Source organism: Microcaecilia unicolor, chromosome 10, assembly GCF_901765095.1.
Source record: "Microcaecilia unicolor chromosome 10, aMicUni1.1, whole genome shotgun sequence".
NCBI lineage: Eukaryota > Metazoa > Chordata > Amphibia > Gymnophiona > Siphonopidae > Microcaecilia > Microcaecilia unicolor.
This window is the reverse complement of record NC_044040.1, coordinates 1,024,013-1,041,621: the sequence shown is the minus strand read 5'-3', so window position 1 is coordinate 1,041,621 and position 17,609 is coordinate 1,024,013. Positions and strand designations below refer to the sequence as shown.

The following is a 17,609-nucleotide window of genomic DNA, read 5'->3' as shown; positions in this document are numbered from 1 at the left end:
CTAGAGATGCCCAAAGGAATAGCGTTTAGTGTGCGCTAAAAATGCTAGACCCCCTTAGAATGCTGTGTTCAGTTTTGGATGCCATATTTTGCCAAAGACACTTAAAAGACTAATCCTTTAAGAAGAAAGTGACCAAAAATATTAATAGAAGTCTGTCCTGGAAGATGTATGAGGAGATATTTGAAGACTTGAATATGTATGTTCTGGAGGAGAGGAGGGACAGAGGAGATCCAATATGATGCAGACATTTAAATATATTTATTCTTTAGGGTTTCTTTTATCAAACCACGCTAGTGGTCCCCGGTGAAGTCATACAAGAGAATGGTATAAAAATATGGAGTATTTTTTTCTCAAAACAAAACTTAACTTATTTTCACAGTTAAACAAAACAAAAGGCATAGAAGAAGCAGTAATTTCAACCCTTAAAATAAAAGGGAAGAGCTGCATCAATTGCCAAACTAATTGGGCAGGGCTGGACCTGCTGTCTTTTATTGTGGAAGAGAAACTCCCCGAGTCCCTACGTCAAGCCCCCCTCCTTGGCCATCTTCAAATCCTTGCTCAAAACACACCTCTTCAATGTCGCATTTGGCACCTAACCATTATACCTCTATTCAGGAAATCTGGACTGCCCCAACTTGACATTTTGTCCTTTAGATTGTAAGCTCCTTTGAGCAGGGACTGTCCTTCTTTGTTAAACTGTACAGAACTGCGTAACCCTAGTAGCGCTTCAGAAATGTTAAGTAGTAAGTAGTAAGTCTATTGGTTAGTGCCGCAACCTGGGAACCTCAGGAACTGGGTTCAAGTCCCATTGCAGCTCCTTGTGACACTGGGCAAGTCACTAAACCCTCCGTTGTCCCAGGTACAAAATAAGCACTTTAACATCACGTAAACTGCTTTGATTGTGACCACAGAAAGGCAGCAGATCAAGTCCCATCCTGTTACCCTTCAGAGCCAACCCACATTCTGAAGAGCAACTTCACCCGTCTTTAGGCTCTCTGGCCTTTCTGCTAGTATTTTCTTTTATTTACGTTTAACTTTTCATAACAATTGCACGTAGCATCTTTGAGTCTCATCTCTTTTTCCAAAGAATGAATTGTTAATTTTCATGTTTTCTTTTGTTAGGTAACACTGATATGGTTCACAGGGTGTTACTGGACGCTGGATTTACCAATGAACTTGTCCAGTACTGGAGCAAACAATCTCTGTAAGCCTTGCACTATGCCTTTCTCTCTCATTTTTATCTTACGCACTCTGCCCTTTGCTTCTGAGTTTTTAGAGAATAAAATTCAGCTGAAAAATTAATGCTATGTCTGTAAAAGAAGACATTATGTATAATTTTTATAATTGTATAGGGACATTTCATTAAATGTTAAATACATGCATTAGGATTTTTTATTATTATTATTATTACATTTGTATCCCACATTTTCCCACCTTTTGCAGGCTCAATGTGGCTTACATATAACCGTTAAGGGCAGGGGTGTGCTGGTAAATTGTTAACAGGGGGCTCTCTCTCACCAGCAAAGTAAAAGAGAATTCAGGAGGGGCCCAAGCCCACATTTTGGGATCCATTTGTTAAAGTAGCCATGGAGAACCGGCTCCCAAAATTCTTAAAAAACTTAACAAACGGCTCTCGAGAGCCTGTGAGAGCCTGCTCCAGCACACCACTGGTTAAGGGCGTTAGCTGGTTACGGTTTGAACAAATACATAGTATGTGATATTGTGGTATAATGAGGTATATGTATGGTAGGAAACAGTTGGGGGGGGGGAACTTAGAGAGGGAAGAAGAGTCAGGTAATGTCCGTTACGGTCTTTGGTTATATTGTGTTGCAAGTGACCGGTATTTTTATGTTGGGTCAGTGGGGTATGTGGTAGGGGGTGAGAGGCTTAATACATGAAATTGCTGAATTGCTTTCACAAATGTTATTTTCAATTCGTCCTCCTTTTCTTCCAAATTTTAGCAGTGGCGTTCTCTCTAGATTTGTGGTTACAGATGGTGGCATTACTAGAGTGTACCCAGAAAGGTAAGTGTGTTTGAACCTCTTTAAAATTTCAGACTTGAAAAATATATTAATCATCATATAAAGATGACTGGGGTCCAGATAGCCTGTTAATGTCGAAAGATAAGTTATTTATTTGTATGTACAGAGATGAAATAAATTCCCCCAAATTTTTATAAACCAATATAGCAACTTGAAAAAGTTTGTTCATTCGCCACATTATTAAGGTGGAAGGTACTGTATAGTCACAACATATATAGAAAAACACTTTGGCCCCGATATTCAAGCTATGGGCGATGGCCAGGCTGTTTCCCATGGTTCACGCTGAACCCAGATATTCAATGCCAGACCATTTCAGGTGACTAGCATTGAATATCCCATTTAATTTTGACCGGTTTCATCTTAACCAACCAGGCTGGTTTTCAGTGGAGCCGGGAAAATTATTCCACCTATTGTGGCAACCAAATATGGCCACCAAACAGGTAGCCAGTTATATTGTGTGATGTAACCGGCTATCTTTAAGCCGCTAACTGGCAGTATTCAGTGCCGGATACTCAGCTATCTGGCACTGAATATCACCGGAAACAACAAAGAGAGCGGAAGGAAACCAAAATAGACCAGATAAAAACCACAGAGAGTAAGAGCACCAAAAAAGTTTATTAGGACCCTACATGGTCCGTGTTTCAGCCAACCGGCCTTCTTCAGGGCTCTTCAAATTGACGTATACAGATGTGCCTCCAGAACTTTCATGGAGTGAAATGGATAAACGCTGGTGCTGTCCGAAACCGAAAGTGGCGTAAATGCTAATAAATGAATATCGCCGGTTAGGTACTATTTTGATGGTCATTTCCCTTTAAATATCAGGCAGTTTGAAACCTATTTACTAAAGTGTGGTAAGATTTTGCAGTTACTATCGATTAAAGGCCAAATATAACACATCTGAACTACAAAACCTCTCTGTTAACTATTGCTGTCAACACCAACATTTTATCTTTCAGTTGACATACAGAAATTTCTTTTGTGCAAATTAACTGAATGGTAGATGACCTGATGCAGTTAATTCCATCTCCACAGGTTTAACTAACTGCTCCATGTTTGTCAATTCAGTTCTATAGCATTTTCAAAAGTTCTGCCTGCTCATGGTAAGGGAAAAGAGAGACCATTGCATAACCAACTTTAACTTGTGTAAGCTAGAAGATTTTAGTTATATAGATGGTTGGGATGGGTAACATGTAGCTGTACAGCAATGATGGACTACTGGGCTCATTTTCAAAACAGAAAAAAATCATCTAAAGAGTGGCATAAAGCAGCATTTGGACGTTTTTCTCATAAAAACGTCCAAATTGGTATTTTCAAAACCTATTTTTTTGACGTTTTTCTTTGAAGTCCATCAGAAGTGCTTCCAAATCTCAAGGGGGCGTATCAGGGATGTGTTCAGGGCGGGACTTGGGCGTTCCTGAGACTTAGATGTTTTTCAGCCATAATGGAAGAAAACAAAACGGTCCAGGGTTAAAACTTAAAATGTTTTGAGCTAGACCTGCTTTTATAACCAATAAGGCACAAAAAGGTGCCCTAAATATCCAGATGACCACTGGAAGGAATCAGAGATGACCTCCCTTTAGTCCCCCAGTGGTCACTAACCTCCTCCCACCCCTCCCCCCCCCCCCCCCCCCCCCCCCCCCCCACAAATGTGATGAAAACATTACTTGCCAGCCTCAGATGTTATACTCAGGTCCATTAGAACAGCATGCAGGTCCCTGGAGTAGCCTAGTAGTGGGTGCAGTGTGGACCCAGGCTTCAACCTCCCTCTAACTGTTACACTTGTGGAGGAATCTGTGAGCCCTCCAAAACTCACCAGAAGCCCACTGTAAAAACATATAGGTGCCCCCTTCACCCATAAGGGCTATCTAGTGCTGAACAGTTGGGGGTAGTGGGTTTTGAGTGGGTTTAAGGGGGCTCAGCAGACAAGGTAAGGGAGCAATGGTCAGATGTGTACCTGGGAGCATTTTATGAAGTTCACTGCAGTGCCCCCTAGGGTGCCCTATTGCTTTCCTGGGATGTCAGGGGGATCAGTGTACTAAAAATGCTGGCTTCTCCTACATCCCAATGACTTGATTTTGTGCATTTTGCATTTGGATGGGTTTTTTTTTTTTTTTTTCAAAATGGACCAAAACTTAAAATGGCCAAATCACAAAACCTTCTATTTTTGAAAACAAAAGATAGACGTTTTTCTTTTTTGAAAATGACCTTCTTTGCTATTCAGATTTTGGACGTTTTTTTGCAAAACGTCCAAAGTCAGACTTAGACGTCATATCGAAAATGCTCCTCTATATCTTCCTGTGGCAGGAAAAATGATCCTAAGTGAAAAATTCAATCAGTATGTGGACAGATGTTTAAAGTAGAGGAGTGGCAGGCACTGCTAGAGGTCAGGCTGCCATATAAAGCTATTTTGCCGTAGATGGCAGCCTGTCCCCTTGTGGTATTCTAGTGGTATTACCACTAGGGTTTTGCAGGCACCATTTGTAAACGTGTAGCCAGCGGTGACAGGAGTGACTATCTTTAAGTTTACTGTTTGTTTATTTGCAATTTAACAGAGCAGTTTACAATTAAAAATAGGGATCACTCCTGTCCCTCAAAACCCTGGACCGTTAATGCATATAGAAGGTAGGCTCAGGGGAGGTCTACATGGGGGGTGAGGAATCATGGGAACTCAGGAAAGCACCTGGGGCCAGTATTAGTGGCCCAGTGCTCACGGGCTGGAAAATTAATGCTAGCTTTCAGCTGTCGTCATTTTTCTATGAACAGCTCAGCTTGCTAAATTCAGTGCAAGCTGAATTATTTCATTTACATAATAATGAAATGTTTTGCATACATTTGCATGTTATGCAGCCTATGTTACCTTAAACTAGCTTGTCTTATGGTAAAAGAAACACAATTTTGCTGTTAATCGTGCTTTACATGGCATTAAATCTTGTATTATTCTCTTAATACATGTTAGTAATTACATGTCCCCACCCCCCCAAGTTAATCAAATGAAAACCTGGTTGTTGAGACTTATTTCCACATATCCAAATAGATTAAGACCGCATCAAAATTTTCTTCTAATACAGTAAATGCTTTGTTATTATTTACTGAAAAAAAACAGGTGATAAGTTAAGGAAACAAAAGGTTTGAGAGACAGGAAAGACTATATTTAAATGTGTCAAACTCAGTCCAACAGTTTATATGGAAAGACATGAAAGCATAAAGAGGGAAAAAGATACTATTATTTTCCTAGGGAGAAAACCTGTGGTTGGTGCACCGTTTCCTAAGTGTTACATTGTATCCTCAAAGGGTAAATTTACTATTCTACACTTTATAGTGCTGGGAAAAACTGGACGGAAAATCCTGAAACCTATGAAGACAGTTTCTATAAACGGAGTTTGGATAATGATGTCTATGTTTTCACTGCCCCCTACTTTAACAGTAAGTCACCGCCCTGCTCTGTAGAAAAACTGCTGCAATGCAAGACTTGCTGCTACCTTCATGGGTCAGTCATTCATAAAACAGAATGTTATTTATAGTGAAAATGTCAGCATTTGTATTTCCTTAATTATGCACGTATAAAATGACCTTCGAGGTATAATTGAAATGGAAAAGAATGTCGTAGAATGCGGGTAAAAGGGATAATCCCAGGAGTAATCCCAGGGCAGAATGGAGGAGTGTGCTGAAGGAAGGAAGGAATAGGGTTAGAGTATCTGGAGGGAGGAAAAAAGTGGGAATACAGGAGGATAGAGTTTTTGAAGGAGGTGGTGAACAGGTATAGTTGGAGGGGGGAGGGAAAGGAAAGAGGGAATAGTGTTTGAAGTGAGTGGGTGTGAAAGACATTCTGAAGAGATGGAAGGAGAGAATGGGAAGACAGGACATAGGGGATGGAGGTGTTATGAAAGAACTGGGGGAGAGCAGGAAGAAGGTTAAAATATAGTATAAAGGGGAGGGCTGGGGAGGAGTTGAACAGGAAGTGAGATGCCCAGAAGTGTTGAGTGACGGGAAAGGAGCTAAGACGGGTAAGACCACGAGAATGAGGGGAAGGCAGATAAGGGTTTGAACTTCATGGACTTGATTTTGGCCACTATGCTTGTATTTGTTTTACACCCTAGACGATGAAACCAGTGAGAATGAATCTGGAATAATGGTCAGCAGGGCTGTGGAAATAACTGTTGATGGGAAGCTGCTTAAACCTGCAGGTGAGTAGAATTGGGGGTTACTGGTTAATTCTTTACACTGATGATTAAGGAGAATAATTTGATTCTGGCAATTTTTGATTCACCTTTAGCTAGGACAAAAGTAACAAAAGGGATGTTTAGTTTTACATAACATACGCTTTCATTTTTAATTTATTCAATGGATTTTCTCATCTTTTTTTTTTTTTTTTGCTTTTAGTTGTTGGAATAAAAATTGATGTGGACAGCTGGATGGACAACTTCACTAGAGCCACAACCAAGATCCCGGTAGGAAGTCACTCCTTGGCTTTGACTTCTACAGATTTTCTTAATATTAACAAATAGTAAAACATTCCAGATCTGATATTCAGTTGGGTACCCACAGGAGATCCATAGGTACTTCTGACTAAGTGCTTTTTATTAAAAATTACTGGCACTTCTATGGGTAGCATTTAACAATAAAAGTCATTACAAGACCAAAGATATCAATTTTAAATGTGGACAGATTGGTGAAATTCAGCTATTCTAACTTACATGTTCAAATCTGCTAAAATGCAGAAATAGCAAGAATTACTTAATTGAATGAAGTTATCCAGTTAAAGATTATGCTGGGGTGGTCAATATTTAGGTGGGGAAGTTGATATGGGCTACCGTTAAAACATTTTATTTTACTGTTAACTCCAATTATTATTAACTAGGGAGCATAGCTATCAGCATAGGCTACCATTAAGATGCTGTTTTAGCAATGTCCTATTTTACGCAATGAGACCTAGTGGGATGTTATCAACAAAGGCTACTGTTAATGCATGTTATTTGGGAGGAAAGTTATCAATGTGCACTACCATTAAGAAAGATTATTTTACTGGTGATCTTAGTTCTTAGTAACTAGGGTTATGTTTACTAAGGTGCACTATAGGCACGTAAGTGTTTTAATGTGCATTAATGGTTGATGTGCGTTAAATGTTAATGCACCCATAGGAATGTATTGGCGCATTAGCGTTTAGCATGCCTTCACTTTAAAGGCACGTTAAAAACGCTAACGTGCCCTAGTAAACATACCCTATGGTCTCATTTCATAAAATGGGACCTGAGCCAAAATAGCATGAGTTGGTGGTAAAATAACCCTTATTAAGAGTGGCCACGTTGATAATTTCCCCCCTTATTGTGAAGAGTTCTAATCTCTGGTAACAAGAGTTGATATTGTGATGTCATAATTCCTTATTCCACCAATGACTAAGAGCCAACTTCATCAGTGTCCTACACTTGGCTCACTTTTATTACATATAGCAGTGATTTAGTCAGAGCTGATATTGTGATGTCCTCCTGTGGGAGGAGTGGCCTAGTGGTTAGAGTGGTGGACTTTGGTCCTGGGGAACTGGGTTTGATTCCCACTGCAGGCACAGGCAGCTCCTTGTGACTCTGGGCAAGTCACTTAACCCTCCATTGCCCCAGGTACAAATAAGTACCTAAGCTGCATTGAGCCTGCCATGAGTGGGAAAGCGCAGGGTACAAATAAAAAAAATGCCTCATTCCACCAATGACTAAGAGCCAACCTCATCAGTGATGTCACAATGGCTTGACTGTCCTATACTTGGTTCTCTTTTATTACAATTTTGATTTCAGTTTCTTGAGATATTTCTCTTTTCTTTAATTAAGGAAGGGGGGGGGGTTATCAACCTGGGCTTCTGTTAAGATTGGTTGTTAACCCGTTATTAGTAACTAGGACTTGTTGCAGAGCATGATAGCTCCACTTTTTGCAATAGCATGCCAATTGTTTGGAAGCTGGAGCTAGGCTTTGCCTCATTCCATAAAAAATTGAAAACGTGCCTTTTCCCAATGTAAATTGTGGAAGGGTCTGAATGGTCTTGAAGGAAGGTGTAGCAGAAAAGCTCAGCTGAGGATTTTAAAGTGTGATATATCTGGAGAAAGAGCTTAATTTAACCTTTTTTTTGGTTCCAATAATCTTTATTTGGTTATGCTGCATACAAACAACATAAAACAAAGAACCAACTGAGTGTGGAGGGTGGGTATAAGCAGATTGATCATGTGAACCGTAAGTGTACGAGAGTCCAGCATTCCTAGATGCTTTATCAATAGAAATCAAACAAAATAAAACATGGAAAAGAAAATAAGATGATACCTTTTTTATTGGACATAATACATTTCTTGATTAGCTTTCGAAGGTTGCCCTTCTTCGTCAGATCGGAAATAAGCAAATGTGCTAGCTGACAGTGTATATAAGTGAAAAACATTCAAGCATTGCTATGACAGTCTGACAGGGTGGGAGGATGGGGGTGGGTAGGAAGTATGCATGGGGACATCAAAGTATACCATTGGTATTCTAACAGGGTGGGTGTGGACAGGTGAGGGGAGGGTGATCAACAGAGACATAGAGCTTTATGGTTTATAATGGGCTAGGAACCCCAGGTCCTTGTTAAGTCCTTTCTGTTGGGTGTTAAAATATTCAATCATTCTGACTTCAAAGGTCTTACGTTCTTGTATGGTTTTAAAGTTACCTTTGAGGATTCTCACTGTGAAGTCACTGGTGCAGTGTCCTGGTCTTGTAAAATGTTGCCCAACAGGCGTGGGAACCCTGCTGGCACCAGCATTGTTTATATGATGTCTATGTAAATTGAATCTTGTCTTACTTTGATGTCCCCATGCATACTTCCTACCCACCCCCATCCTCCCACCCTGTCAGACTGTCATAGCAATGCTTGAATGTTTTTCACTTATATACACTGTCAGCTAGCACATTTGCTTATTTCCGATCTGACGAAGAAGGGCAACCTTCGAAAGCTAATCAAGAAATGTATTAAGTTATGTCCAATAAAAAAGGTATCATCTTATTTTCTTTTCCATGTTTTATTTTGTTTGATTTCTATTGATAACCTTAACAGTGGACTAACACGGCTACCACACTCCTCTACTCTAGTTGCTTTACAATTAGTGTTTCCCTTTTATAGTAAGGCTACCTTAACCTACAGTACAAAAGTTCAATATAGGTTCTCATATCTGTGAGAGTCGATTCAGTGTTCCTTTCTTCTCTGTTATTCTTTGTTCATAGCCTACAGACAGAATTCCAGCAAAAGCTGGAGGAAACCAGGGAATTCTATTTCCAATCTCAAATAACACTTATTAAAGCAATTGCGATCATGATATCCAGTCTAATACAGGCATTTCTAGTCCATTTTACTCAAAAGTGCTCAAATAAATAAATAAATGCTTTGTATCCTTGGAGACAAAATCTTGGACACAGATTGAATGAAATACCAGAAACGTATATGACCTTTATGGTTTATATTGTATAATATGGGAATTATATTTTTATTTATCTTCTTTGTCATATTTTAATCTATTTATGTTTTACATTTCTGAACCACTTTTGATGACTATTAACAAAGAAACAGTATATAAAGTTTTTAAGTAGTATAATAAAATAGCCATCCCCAAGGCTAATCCTTGAGGCTCTCTCTCCTCAGAATGAACTCCATTGCCAGCTATGTTTCTATGGAACCGAGGCAGAATTTAAGAAAGTGTGGGACAGAAACATGGAATCTCTTAGGAAAAGGAGGAGTAAGTGGTTACTGAGGATGGGCCATTCAGCCGTTATCTGCCGTCATGTTTCTCTGTTTACCACCCATTGTTGTCTATCACTGAAACACAGAAACAGAGAAAACTGAAAGCAGATAAGGACTAGAAGGCCTATCTAACCTGCCCATCCATGTACTCTACTCTCCCTATCACTTCCTTAGAGATCCTATGTCCTGCTCCTCTTTCGTGCACAAAATTTCTTCACCCCCTAAACTGTACCATTGCCTTGGGTTTTTGCAGCCCAAATGCATGACCCTGCACGTTTTAGCGTTACATCATAGCTGCCAAATTCTGGCAGACTTTGGTATCATCCACAAAGAGACAATCCTTACCAGACAGCCCTTCAGGAATATCGTTTAGAAAAAATGTTAAAAAGAGCTGGTCCAAGAACCGAACCTTGCAGCACATCCTTTTCCTCAGAAGGAGCTCCATTTACCACTACCCTCTATCGCCTTCCACTCAACCAGTTCCAAACCCAGTCAGTCACTAAATGTGTTGGCAAGTATATGAACCACCCAGGATGCTGTGGTTGGCTAGTGCCTGTGCACTTGTTGTCCCAAACGTGAGACAATTGTGAATGAATGCTAGCAGAACTGGTATCTTCTCTGTGGCAGGACCCACAGAGTGGAACAAACTGCCTATGGTCCTAAAATCACCTCTTTTAAGGCAATGTTAAAACAGTATTTGCTGGGCCATGGTTATGATATGACTGTCTTGTATGAGGCTTGATGAGCATTCTTATATCACTGCACTTATGTTATTTTTTAGTTTCTTGTTTTAAAAATGTAGGTTAGGTTGTAATCCATCTTGGGTAAAGGTGGGTTATAAGTTTACTTTATTTGCATTTATGCATTTTAAGAATAATGCACAAGATAACTCTTGTATCAGGAAACAATTTACTCTTTGTTGGACCACTATATAGGTGGGTTATAAATTAACAAAACATAAAAAAAAATCTAAATAGACCACATCTAATGCTCTCCCTCAATCCAACTCTCTAGTCACCCAGTCAAAGAAATTAATCAGATTTGTCTGCCAAGACCTGCCTCTAGTGACACCATGTTGCCTCGGGTCTGTAATCCATTGGATTCTAAAAACTTTACTATTCTCTGTTTTAAAAATTTCCGGGCCAGACTTTCACCTTGGGATTCACTCAGTTTATAAATGAGCCTTCTATGTGGTGCAGAATCAGTCTGTGCTGAAGTTCAATGAAACCCCATCCAGAACAGATCCCTGATCGTTTCCATGCTGTGGGCAGAATACTACTTGTTTCATAATCATTCATCTCACCAGTGCAGATGATTGGGAAATTATTTTTTGATTAGGATCCCTTTATTTCTTTCTGGCCAAACAGAATCCTTGTCATATAATGTTTCTTAATTTAGTGTGGTGTTAATGGATAAAGAAAAAAAAATTTTGAACTAGTTTAAGTGCTGGAACTGGGACTAGACTGAATTGTGATCTGGCTAAAGCCTAAATGTCCTGGAACGGCTCTGTCCAGAACCCACAATTGTACAAATAACCCAAAACAAATTGCCCTTAGTTTAAAGGCTTCATGGCAAATATATCCAGACCTCTCTTGAGGTCTGTGGTGTGAGAATGAAATCAGCACCTCTACTGCTCTTCCTGTCTAGCTGAGCTTTTATACCCTTCTGGGTGGGGCAAACAAAAGTTTTGCTATTGTTCCCACAAGGCTCTGCTGCTCAGATTTTCTACAGATGATCTGCAGGATTGGTAAAGCTGAGATTAACTCTTGCCTTTCCAAGGTTGTTTTATTTGATATAACTGCTTATATCACAGAAGAAGCTAAGTGGTTGAAAAGTTACAATAAATGGAAGAGGGGAGGAGACCGACTAACAACAGATTAAAATACCAGATTCAAGTTTATTCAGAGACTTACAATCCTGACCACCAAATAGCTATCTAGGTGGTTTACAATCTATTATTATTTTGGCACAGGTCTCATTTGATGCAAAGAGACCTAGTTATGGGGTTAACAGTAAGAATATAAGCATTGCCACACTGAGACACACTATAGGGTCGATCAAGCCCTGTATCCTGTTTCCAACAGCTACCAATTCAGGTCACAAGCACCTGGCAAGATCCCAAAAGTGTAAAAATGATTTTATGCTGCTCATCCCAGGTGTAAGCAGTGGAGTTTCCCAAGTCCGTCTTAATAATGGCTTGTGGACTTTTCTTTCATGAACATAAGTACATAAGTATTGCCATACTGGGAAAGACCAAAGGTCCATCAAGCCCAGCATCCTGTTTCCAACAGTGACCAATCCAGGTCACAAATACCTGGCAAGATCCCAAAATAGTACAAAACATTCTATACTGCTTATCCCAGAAATAGTGGATTTTCCCCAAGTCCATTTAATAATGGTCTATGGACTTTTCCTTTAGGATGCCGTCCAAGCCTTTTTTAAACTCTGCTAAGCCAACTGCCTTTACCACATTCTCTGGCAACGAATTCCAGAGTTTAACTACACGTTAAGTGAAGAAAAACTTTCTCTGATTCATTTTAAATTTACTACATTGTAGCTTCATCGCATGCCCCCTAGTCCTAGTATTTTTGGAAAGCGTAAACAGACACTTCACATTTACCCATTCAACTTCACTCATTATTTTATAGACCTCTATCATATCTCCCCTCAGCCGCCTTTTCTCCAAGCTGAAAGAGCCCTAGTCGCTTTAGCCTTTCCTCAAAGGGAAGTCGTCCCATCCCCTTTATCATTTTCGTCGCCCTTCTCTGCACCTTTTCTAATTCTACTATATCTTTTTGAGATGTGGAGACCAGACTTGTACACAATATTTGAGGTATGGGTGCACCATGGAGCAATACAAAGACATTATAATAATCTCATTTTTGTTTCCATTCCTTTCCTAATACCTAACATTCTATTTGCTTCTTTAGCCGCCGCCGCACAGTGAGCAGAATGTTTCACTGTATCGTCAACGATGACACATAGATCCCTTTCTTGGTCAGTGACTCCTAATGTGGAACCCTGCATTACTTAACTATAATTCGAGGTCCTGTTTCCCACATGCATCACTTTGCACTTGCTCACATTAAACGACATCTTCCATTTGGATGCCCAGTCTCCCAGTCTCGTATGGTTCTCTTGCAATTTTTCACAATCTTTTTGCGATTTACCAACTTTGCTTAACTTTGTGTCATCTGCAAATTTAATTACCTCACTAGTTGCTCCCATCTCTAGGTCATTTATAAATATGTTAAAAAGCAGCTGTCCCAGGACAGACCGCCGAGGAACCCCGCTATCTACCCTTCTCCATTGAGAATACTGACCATTTAACCCTACTTTCTAAGAGTATTCTATAAGCGGTGCCTGGATGACTCAGCAATTACCTCCTACCAACCTTCTTATCCTCCATGCTTTTCCCCTACCTCTTCTTTATCGCTCCACTTCCTTACCTATCCCTATCCTTTCTCTCATACCTCTTTTATCCCATTTACCCCTTGTTCATTTGTCCGACCACATACCTCCTTTGTTGATTCAGATACTACAGATTGTATTCTCTTGTTACTATGTAAGCCACATTGAGCCTGCGATGAGCGGGAAAGCGTGGGGTACAAATGTAATAAATAATTAATACTTTCTGTTTTCTATCTTTTAACTAGTTCTTAATCCGTATTATGGCACTACCTCCTATCCCAAGATGTTCTTTTTTTTTCAAATAGCTTTTCAAATATACAATTGAAGGAAATTTTGTAGAGTAAAATTTAGTAATACATAGGAAAAACTAATATAGTGGGAACATGTGGGATAGAAATGCAACAAATAAATAAATATAAGATCAGTAGGAGAAAAATAAATGAAAACAAGGCTAATGTCCACAAAATGGAGCTTCTGATAACAAGTCTAGGAGGACAGTAAAGGATCCAGTCACACTGGCCATTGAAGGCATTTTTGAAATGGAAAGTTATCTGGCTCATTTCCATTTGAAAATGAATTACAACTTCTTCAGTTACCAAGGTACCCACAGATCTTGCAGGAATAAGGGTTGTATAATGAGCCAAGCTACTGGCCTAGATACAAAATTCCCATATTGCATTAACAGGAAGTACGTATATTATTACCTAGCAGTATAGGGTTATAATTTGTGGCTTGATATCTCCATGTTCAGCTGTTGTGCATTTCTCTTTTCTCTCTAGGCCAAGTGTGGAAACTGAGGTTTTTTTACAGGACAGTGATTTGGTTAATGCAGAGGTTATGTAAAACTCAGCCTGATGTTTACTGAGGGACACCACTGAGATCACATCACAGCACACTTGTTCAGTTTTAAATATTCAAAGCATGGAAGAACTTAATTCTCTCGTTTTTGAAGGCCAAATTGGCCAAATATCTCTCACCTAAAGAAGTAATTACATATTAAAGGAAAAATGCTTGTTGGTATGTGGTTCCATTTTTCTAGAATCCACTTCCAAGAAATATTTGTATGTTAAACTGTTAATGTTTCAAAAGAACACTAAGGACAAATATTTAGCCAGTGGCGTTCACTAGTTTTTCACCCATGCAGCTTTAAACCCAGATAATCACTGCTTGGCCATGTCCCATTTGATAAGATCAAGGCAGGCGTGAACACCTTTCTCTTCCAGGATGCTTTTAGCTAAGTTGAACCTGCCATCATGTCCAGCAGTAGCCACCACTGGAATAGGGTACCGAGTCCAGCAGTAGCCACCACAGGAATAGGGTACCGAGTCCAGCAGTAGCCACCACTGGAATAGAGTACCGAGTCCAGCAGTAGCCACCACAGGAATAGGGTACCGAGTCCAGCAGTAGCCACCACAGGAATAGGGTACCGAGTCCAGCAGTAGCCACCACTGCAATAGAGTACCGAGTCCAGCAGTAGCCACCACAGGAATAGGATACCGAGTCCAGCAGTAGCCACCAGTGGAATAGGGTACCGAGTCCAGCAGTAGCCACCACAGGAATAGGGTACTGAGTCCTGTAGCCACCACAGGAATAGAGTACCGAGTCCAGCAGTAGCCACCACAGGAATAGGATACCGAGTCCAGCAGTAGCCACCCCAGGAATAGGATACCGAGTCCAGCAGTAGCCACCACAGGAATAGGGTACCGAGTCCAGCAGTAGCCACCACAGGAATAGGGTACTGAGTCCTGTAGCCACCACAGGAATAGGGTCCTGAGTCCAGCAGTAGCCACCACAGGAATAGGGTACTGAGTCCTGTAGCCACCACAGGAATAGGGTACCGAGTCCAGCAGTAGCCACCACAGGAATAGGGTACTGAGTCCTGTAGCCACCACAGGAATAGGGTCCTGAGTCCAGCAGTAGCCACCCCAGGAATAGGATACCGAGTCCAGCAGTAGCCACCCCAGGAATAGGATACCGAGTCCAGCAGTAGCCACCACAGGAATAGGGTACCGAGTCCAGCAGTAGCCACCACAGGAATAGGGTACTGAGTCCTGTAGCCACCACAGGAATAGGGTACCGAGTCCAGCAGTAGCCACCACAGGAATAGGGTACTGAGTCCTGTAGCCACCACAGGAATAGGGTACCGAGTCCAGCAGTAGCCACCACAGGAATAGGGTACTGAGTCCTGTAGCCACCACAGGAATAGGGTCCTGAGTCCAGCAGTAGCCACCACTGGAATAGGGTACCGAGTCCAGCAGTAGCCACCACAGGAATAGGGTACTGAGTCCTGTAGCCACCACAGGAATAGGGTACCGAGTCCAGCAGTAGCCACCACTGGACTAGGGTACCGAGTCCAGCAGTAGCCACCACAGGAATAAGGTACCAAGTCCTGTAGCCACCACAGGAATAGGGTACCGAGTCCAGCAGTAGCCACCACAGGAATAAGGTACCAAGTCCTGTAGCCACCACAGGAATAGGGTACCGAGCAACAGTAGCCACCACAGGAATAGGGTACCGAGTCCAGCAGTAGCCACCACAGGAATAAGGTACCGAGTCCTGTAGCCACCACTGGAATAGGGTACCGAGTCCAGCAGTAGCCACCACAGGAATAGGGTACCGAGTCTGTAGCCACCACAGGATTAGGGTACCGAGTCCAGCAGTAGCCACCACAGGAATAGGGTACCGAGTCGGTAGCCACCACAGGATTAGGGTACCGAGTCCAGCAGTAGCCACCACAAGAATAGGATACCGAGTCCACCTCTATATTGGTTTTATAATGTTTTAAGCTTTTCTGTCCTACTGAATATGGATTGCTATTTATATGGTCCTAGTTGTCTGTCTAACTTAACCATTAAAGAGCTGAATATCGTCACTTAATTGGTCAAGTGCCAACTCTGCCCCCAATTCCACCTTCAGACTGCCAACTGAATAGCCATTTTCAGATTAGGCAGTTAGTGCTCATTTCCAGTTTAATGCCACTGAATATCAGCAGATATTTAACCAGCAGAAGCCTCTCCTTGATGAAATCGCTTTGAATATTGACCCCTAAGATACTAAGAGGCAAATGATCAGAAGTCCTGTGCTGTTCCAAAGAGAACTCTAAAATTAGCACTGGAACAGAGTGGGGCATTAATGCCCCTATGATCAGAGCTAATAGCATGCAAATTTAAGTACTCCATGAGCTCTAATCATAGGGGTAGTTCTGCGGGAGGATTGTGCCTGGGCATGCGCGCAAGGCACAGTCTTCCCGCAGAAATTGTTTGACAGGTCCGGGCTGTCAAAAGAAAAAAAGCCTGGACCAGTCAAACAGGGCTGGAGACCCCCCCATCCCACCCTGACACAAGGTCTGGCACCCACAGCCTTCCTGACAGAGCACCCAACTTCCCCTCAAAAAAGCACCTGACACCCCCTCCCTGAAAGAGGTAAATCGGGCCCCCCCTCGATGGTCTAGCGCCCCTTCTGAGCCCCCTCCCCCATGTACCTGTAATAACGAGGAATGTGAATGCCATAGCAGCAGCTCTATGAGATAGGGGGGGCCCTTTAACTAAGCCGCATAAGCGCCTACATGTGCCGAACACGCACCAATTCCGAGTTACCACCCGGCTACCACGTGGCCCGAGTGGTAATTTCATTTTTGATGCAAAGGGGGAATCCCATGAGTAAACATTGCAAAGCTGGCACTGAAAACGGCAAAGGGGGCAGTCCTTGACACAGCCTAGTTGGCGAAACATGCATGTCGGACATTTCAGAACCCCCGGTCCGATTATCTGTTAAGATAAGTACTCTAAGGAGGAAATTATAATATATTTAAAATATTTCATTTAAAAAACTTGATGAAATCATTGCGATATTAATCGCCTATGAAGAACTTGGTGCAATTATGCATTTCCAACATTGAATGAGGGTTGGATATGAGCACCGCTGAGGTGAAAACGGAAAGGATTATAATGAGTATGATGGTGGTTTATGGATAAAGCTGAGGGAGTTTAATTCCATCTAGGACCCTTATATGGTTAAATGCTTAGGTTTTGACGGTGCCTGAGAAGATTGGAAAAATTTTCTGCCAAATATATCTGTTAGTTACACATCTGAAGGTAGACACATAAATTTGGAGGAGTGGCCTAGTGGTTAGGGTGGTAGACTTTGGTCCTGGGGAACTGAGGAGCTGAGTTCGATTCCCTGCACAGGCAGCTCCTTGTGACTCTGGGCAAGTCACTTAACCCTCCATGCCTGCCGCATTGAGCCTGCCATGAGTGGGAAAGCGCGGGGTACAAATGTAACAAAAATAAAATTCTATAACCGCAGTTCCACGCCAATGTCTGATGCTTAACTTTAGCCAACCTTTCTTCAGTTTGCCTCTATAACATATGCTTATTTCCGATCTGACGAAGAAGGGCAACCTTCGAAAGCTAATC

General features: G+C 41.5%; 1 protein-coding gene across 1 annotated transcript in view; it reads left to right on the top strand.

Annotated features, from left to right (window-relative positions):
• CACNA2D1 (calcium voltage-gated channel auxiliary subunit alpha2delta 1) overlaps window positions 1-17,609 on the top strand; it is a 578,231-nt gene that overhangs the window by 506,433 nt on the left and 54,189 nt on the right. The window contains exons 26-30 of the mRNA XM_030217110.1: window positions 1,123-1,204; window positions 1,962-2,024; window positions 5,362-5,465; window positions 6,140-6,226; window positions 6,423-6,490. Of these exons, the coding sequence (XP_030072970.1) occupies window positions 1,123-1,204; window positions 1,962-2,024; window positions 5,362-5,465; window positions 6,140-6,226; window positions 6,423-6,490 (404 nt within the window). The remainder of the gene's footprint in view (window positions 1-1,122; window positions 1,205-1,961; window positions 2,025-5,361; window positions 5,466-6,139; window positions 6,227-6,422; window positions 6,491-17,609) is intronic.